This window comes from Tauraco erythrolophus, chromosome 7 (assembly GCF_009769465.1).
Source record: "Tauraco erythrolophus isolate bTauEry1 chromosome 7, bTauEry1.pri, whole genome shotgun sequence".
NCBI lineage: Eukaryota > Metazoa > Chordata > Aves > Musophagiformes > Musophagidae > Tauraco > Tauraco erythrolophus.
Genome location: NC_141471.1, coordinates 35,187,856 through 35,194,033, shown reverse-complemented (window position 1 = coordinate 35,194,033; position 6,178 = coordinate 35,187,856). Strand labels below are relative to the sequence as shown.

At 55.5% G+C, this 6,178-nt stretch overlaps 1 protein-coding gene across 1 annotated transcript; it reads left to right on the top strand.

Annotated features, from left to right (window-relative positions):
• Positions 1–208: 208 nt before the first annotated feature.
• On the top strand, positions 209–2,734 carry SP8 (Sp8 transcription factor). Its single transcript, XM_086614945.1, has 2 exons — positions 209–229; positions 1,250–2,734. The coding sequence occupies exons 1-2, from the start codon at positions 209–211 to the stop codon at positions 2,732–2,734; spliced, it is 1,506 nt and encodes a 501-aa protein (XP_086471071.1).
• The last annotated feature ends 3,444 nt before the right edge of the window (positions 2,735–6,178 follow it).

The window sequence follows — 6,178 nt, the reverse complement described above, 5'->3', positions numbered from 1 at the left end:
ATGACCTCACGCAGTCACGTCGTCGAGCGAGGCGGCGGGGCCCGGGATTGGCTGGCGGCGGCTCAGCGGCACTTCAAAGCCGGCGAGGGAGCTACAATTGTGGTGGAATGGGCGGAACTGATCATTGTATTGCACACCTCTAAAAAAAACACTGCCTCTGATTTATCAATATAAAAAAGATCCTCTGAGAGGAGGGCACTTTTGTGTGATGGCAACTTCACTTCTAGGGGTGAGTCTAAGGATTTTTTCTCTTGCTGGTTTAATTAGTTGCTTTTTATTGTCGATTGGAGGGGGTTAAAATAACCCCTGTCTTGACCGGGGCTATCAGTCTCCTCTATTCAGGTTTTTTTTTTTTCTTTTTCTTTTTTTTTTTTTTAACTTAAGTACAAGTGAGTTTAGGAGAAAAGAGCGAGAGGGGGAAAAGGGGGCAGAGTCACTTTTCAGTGAGCAGGAAAAGGTTTTAAGGGCATTTGTAGAAACAACCTACAGCGCCTGGGCTGTGCTGTTCCTGTGCCCCCGGAGAAGTGGCCTTTCTTCTTTACATGTGGCTGCTGGAAGGAAAAAAAAACAAAACAAAACCAGCCCAAACTCAGCACTATCGTTTTTCGTGTGCAATTTCTAATTTGCAACAGATTGTGGCTTTTTTATTTCCCTTTAAAATAACACAGCCCGCCGTATCCAGCAGGTACGTTGAACTTGTGTATACATACATATGTACATATGTTAAATTTCTATTTGTATTTAATTATCGTTGGTACGTATATGAGGCTTATTTTAAGGAAGCTTTTTTTTTTTTTTAAAAAAAAAAAGAGTAATTTGATAATCCTGCAATTCTATATTTAAGAAAACACTCTTACTGGCCTGAGGGACGGTGACCAGCTAGGTCCCAGGGAAAGGGAATAGACTGAAACGTAGCTGCCGCCGTGCCGGGGGCATCTTTTCAGCTACGGTAACAGACGCAACTTTTTCCCCCTCTCTTTTCTTCCCCCCTTTTTTAAGCCTTCCCGAGCTCCTCTGTGGGAGGAGGGTTGGATGGCGAAAAAAAGCCCCGGAAGGCGTTCGGAGGCAGAGCCGCGGTGCCGGCTCCGGCGACGGGATCCTCCCGCGGGAGTCGCGAAACTTTGGGGCCGGGCGGCGGAGCGGAGCGGAGCGGGGCCGGGCGCGGGGCGGCGGGCGGCGGCGGCGGCGGCGGCGGGGCCGCTCCGTCCCTGACGCCGGCGGGGCGGCCCTCTCCCCTCTGTGCCCGCAGGAGGAACCGCGGGTAGGCTCCACGCCGCTGGCCATGCTCGCCGCGACCTGCAACAAGATCGGCAGCCCCAGCCCGTCGCCGTCCGCCCTCTCGGACAGCGCGTCCTCCTTCGGCAAAGGCTTCCACCCCTGGAAACGCTCCTCCTCCTCCTCCTCGTCCTCGGCGGGCAGCTGCGGCGCCGTGGGCTCCGGCCTCCCGGGCTTCGGCGTGGCGGGCGCGGCGCGAAACGGCTCCTCGGCGGCGGCGGCGGCGGCGGCAGCGGCGGCGGCGGCGGCCGCCCTCGTCTCGGACTCGTTCAGCTGCGGCGGCTCGCCGGGCTCCAGCGCCTTCTCTCTCACCTCCAGCAGCGCGGCGGCCGCCAGCTCGCCCTTCGCCAACGACTACTCCGTCTTCCAGGCGCCGGGCAGCGCCGGCGGCGGCGGCGGCGGCGGAGGCGGCGGCGGCGGGGCGGCGGGGCAGGAGGCGGCGGCTCACCAGCCCGTCTTCATCTCCAAGGTGCACACGTCGGTGGAGGGGCTGCAGGGCATCTACCCGCGGGTGGGCATGGCGCACCCCTACGAGTCCTGGTTCAAGCCCTCGCACCCGGGGCTGGGCGCCGGCGAGGTGGGCTCGGCGGGCGCCTCCAGCTGGTGGGACGTGGGCGCCGGCTGGATCGACGTGCAGAGCCCCAACGGGGCGGCCGCGCTGCCCGGCTCGCTGCACCCGGCGGCCGGCGGGCTCCAGACCTCGCTCCACTCGCCGCTGGGCGGCTACAACTCGGATTACTCGGGCCTGGGCCACTCGGCCTTCAGCAGCGGCGCCTCCTCGCACCTCCTCAGCCCCGCCGGGCAGCACCTCATGGACGGATTTAAGCCGGTGCTGCCCGGCTCCTACCCGGACTCGGCCCCCTCGCCGCTGGCCGGCGCCGGGGGCTCCATGCTGGGCGCCGGCCCCGCCGCGCCGCTCGCCGCCTCGCCGCGCTCCTCCGCCCGCCGCTACTCGGGCCGCGCCACCTGCGACTGCCCCAACTGCCAGGAGGCCGAGCGGCTGGGGCCGGCGGGGGCCAGCCTGCGGCGCAAGGGGCTGCACAGCTGCCACATCCCCGGCTGCGGCAAGGTCTACGGCAAGACCTCGCACCTGAAGGCGCACCTGCGCTGGCACACGGGCGAGCGGCCCTTCGTCTGCAACTGGCTCTTCTGCGGCAAGCGCTTCACCCGCTCCGACGAGCTGCAGCGGCACCTGCGGACCCACACGGGCGAGAAGCGCTTCGCCTGCCCCGTCTGCAACAAGCGCTTCATGCGCAGCGACCACCTCAGCAAGCACGTCAAAACCCACAGCGGCCCCGGCGGCGCCGGCGGCCCCGGCGGCGGCGGCCCCGGCGGCGGCCCCGGCGGCAAGAAGGGCAGCGACACCGACAGCGAGCACAGCGCGGCGGGCAGCCCGCCCTGCCACTCCCCGGAGCTGCTGCCGCCCCCCGAGCCCGGCCACCGCAACGGCCTGGAGTGACGGGCAGAGGTGCGGGGCCGCCGCGCCCCCCCCGGCCCGCCGTCCCCCCGGCCGCGAAGCCCCGCGGCGGGGACGCGGACACGTAAGTAGCCGGCGCGGCTCCGCAGGGACCGCACTCAGTCCCCCGCGGCCGCCCCGCTGCCCGCCCGGAGCCCCGCACGGAGCCCCGCACGGGGCCGCGAGGGGCGAGGGCCACGGCCCCCCGTGGGGCTGCCCAGCCGCCGCCTCCCCTCCCCTTTGCCTTGAGACTCCCCCCTCGGGTTGCCTCTAGAGCGGAAAAACAACGCGTTCCCTCTGGCTTTCCCGCTGGAACCCGGCCCGCACCCCCTCCCTCCGCCGCTAGCGCCGGTGCAGCAGCGGCGCCCCGGGAGCGGCGGGCGGGCCGGGGCTGCCCCGCGGCGGGGGGCTCCGACGACAGCGCCCGCCAGCCGCGGTCGTTGTCGCCGCGCAGCGCCGAGCTGAGACTCGGAACTGCCCTCATCTCGTTAACTGCTCAGAGCCGCTCTGCTCCCCGGGACCGGAGCGGCGGTGTGCTTCCCCTGCGCCCCCCGCCCCGTCCCCCCTTTTTTGTTTTAATTTTAACAAATCGTTTACCTCCCCGAGTCCAAATTTGATTCCGTTTGCCAGCGCATTTGTATAACTCCCGTTTGAGTAGGAATCGCGAAACACGCTGAAAAGAATTAGGTCGGAAAGTCGTATATTTTTAAACTCCAAACAAATGAAGAAGCACCGTGGGTTTCAAGCGAAGCTGTAGTTCCAATGCCAAAAAGGGAGGCCGGGGGTGGGGGATAGAAAAAGAAATTATTTGTGAAATACGTCTGAACCTATAGGTTTGTACAACTGGGGAATCGTTCTAGATTAGCTATCAATTAAATATAACTCCACCAATGTATCGGTGTGAGGTGCAGTTGTCCAGGAGACGATTTTGTATAGTATTTTTCTTGTAAATTACTTCCAGTAAATATTTGAAAATATATTGAAGTACACTCGAGCTTTTTTTTTTTTTAAAAAAAATTTATTTCTTTTCCTGTCACGAGAAAACGTTATTGTTGCAGTCTTGGTTCACTGCATTCTTTTCCTGGACTCGTGCCTTGAAGTGTACATCAAATCGCACTTCAAGATATAGGTTTTGCTTGAATATTAATTTAGGTAGGCATACAACTGTAATTAAGCAAACAATATTTGATAAATGTTGAATGACATTTAATTTAATGGAGCATGTACTTATTTGCATTTGCTGGCAGTTCAGGTATAGTTACAGTGAGAGTTCTCCTATATTTCATAAAGTGGGTTTGCCACGACCCATGGTATTAAATAAACTGTCCAAGTGAAACTGAACTAACGTTGGCCTATGTGTATTTCCTGAAAATAATATTGATAAATGTTAATAAAGACTCCTGATACTACATTAGCGGTTTGCAACGCTGCAAACTAATTGTCTCATTGTAATGTTGAAATAATTTGGATATTTCACATTGAAATGGAAAGCCCTTCGCTGGAACATTTTAGATTTGCATTTTAAATGCATGAAATGTAATTGATTTTTATCTGTAATATTTTAAATGGTATTAATAAACTCCAGATAAAGCATTCTATCTTAGGTCAGCCAATCGTTTTCCTTCTTTTTAATTCTATCGTTGCAGGCAATGATTTACTTTGAACTCATACGGCATGAGTCGTTCTCTAGAGTTTCTGAGAAAAGTGAAAATACAACGAATTCAATCCCGTTGTACATTGTAGCACCCAGTGAGAGCAGCTTTGAGGCGTTAAAACGAGTAAGTTGCCATTCTGCTTCGTGCTTTTCGTAGTGCTCTCCTGGAGGAGGCTAAAGGCCCTGGAGGAGGCTAAAGGCATTAACACCTTTTTTTTTTTGTCGTTGTCGTTGTTCTTTTTAAATTATTTTTATCGAGTTAACGATAGAGTCGCTCTCTCAAACCCGGGTGTGTATGCGTGAGTGCGTTGCACGTACCTCCTCCTCGGACTTGGTTTTTCACACCGCGCCGGGTCCCTGCGAGCGCGATCTAGTACCGCAGTGCCGAGGGTCCTTCCTGCTTTAAAAGACAAGCTCAGGAGCGGTCCGACGCTTTTCCGTTCAGCTGAGGCGTGTGCGGCTGGGAGCCATTCTAATTGCCGTGGTGAGCGTTAAGTTCTGCGGGTCTCCGAGGTGGGAAACTTCGCGGTTGTGCGTGAAAACTCCCTTCTCGTCCGGGGGCGTTTTCCCGCGGGACCGGCACTCGGGGCGAAGGGGAGGGCTGCGGGGTGCTGCCAACCAGCCGGTCCCGCGCTACTGCCCTGAGTCCTTTCGGTCTTGTCCACAGCTGTCCCTGAGCAACAATAAAAACACTATTGAGAGCGTTTCCTAGAAAACTAACGTCTTTTACTCCAGATAGAAGAGCAGTTATGGCATTTGCTCAGCGTTTTGGAAAAAAACCCCAACTTGCTAACGCTTTCTCGTAACACTTTTTTTTGGGGGGGGACGGACACCATGAGGGAAGTGTTGTTCCTGTTTGGAAGTCTGGCCTCTTGGATTACATAAGCAGGTGATGCTCACTTTCGGGGTACTGAAAAATCAGGGCTAGAGTATGGGATCTGTGTAGCAGAAAGATCTTTTGTGCATACATGGAAAGCGCATTATTAGCAATAATCTAAAGAGCAGGTGTTAAAACGCAGAGTGAAAAAGTGCAGACGAGTCAACTCCAGATCCATTCAAGATTTTGGTTCTCTGCATGGTGAGGGACTAAAAGGGGCTTTTAATGTGCACTGGAAACAGGAGTTACTCTGGTTGAGTTTCTCTGATCTGCGTTCTGATTTTGCTTCACTCCAAATGCAACCATCAGAGGCCTGTAAATTTGCCTACTGAAACAAAGCAACAGTTTGCTCTGATCTTTTTTTTCTCTCTTTTTTTTTTTTTCTTTCTTGTTTTGTTGTGTTTTGTTTTAACATCATGTAAATGGAGTGGTGTGGCAGCACCTGATTTCCCCAGTGGGAGCGAGAGGCAGCGTTTATGTTACCTGCAGGCTTCAGCCCTGGTGGAATGGACTGAGCACCAAGCAAAAAGGAAGGGGAAACGGAGCAGTGGGTAACTTCTAATACTGCTTCTCTGATATCCCCCTGAAAAGAAAGCACTACCAAAATGGCACTATCGAGGAGCTTCATGGTTTGTTTAGGGCACTGGTTGCTCCGTCTCTGGGCAGCCTGACAGTGGGATAGTGCCAGTGACAAAACTCATCCTTCCCCCGAGGAAGGAGCTGCTGGTTTGGTTCTGGGCTGTGTGAGAACACACATATTTTTTCTTTCTTTTACCAGCAAAACCCAGCACTTGAAGGCTGAATAGCTCCTTTATGTAGTTGATTTACTTTTACTAAACCCTTCCAGATAAGGGCATTGAGTTGTTTGATAGGAGCCGGGAACTTGTCTCTGTGTTGTGCAGATCAAGGTAGAGTT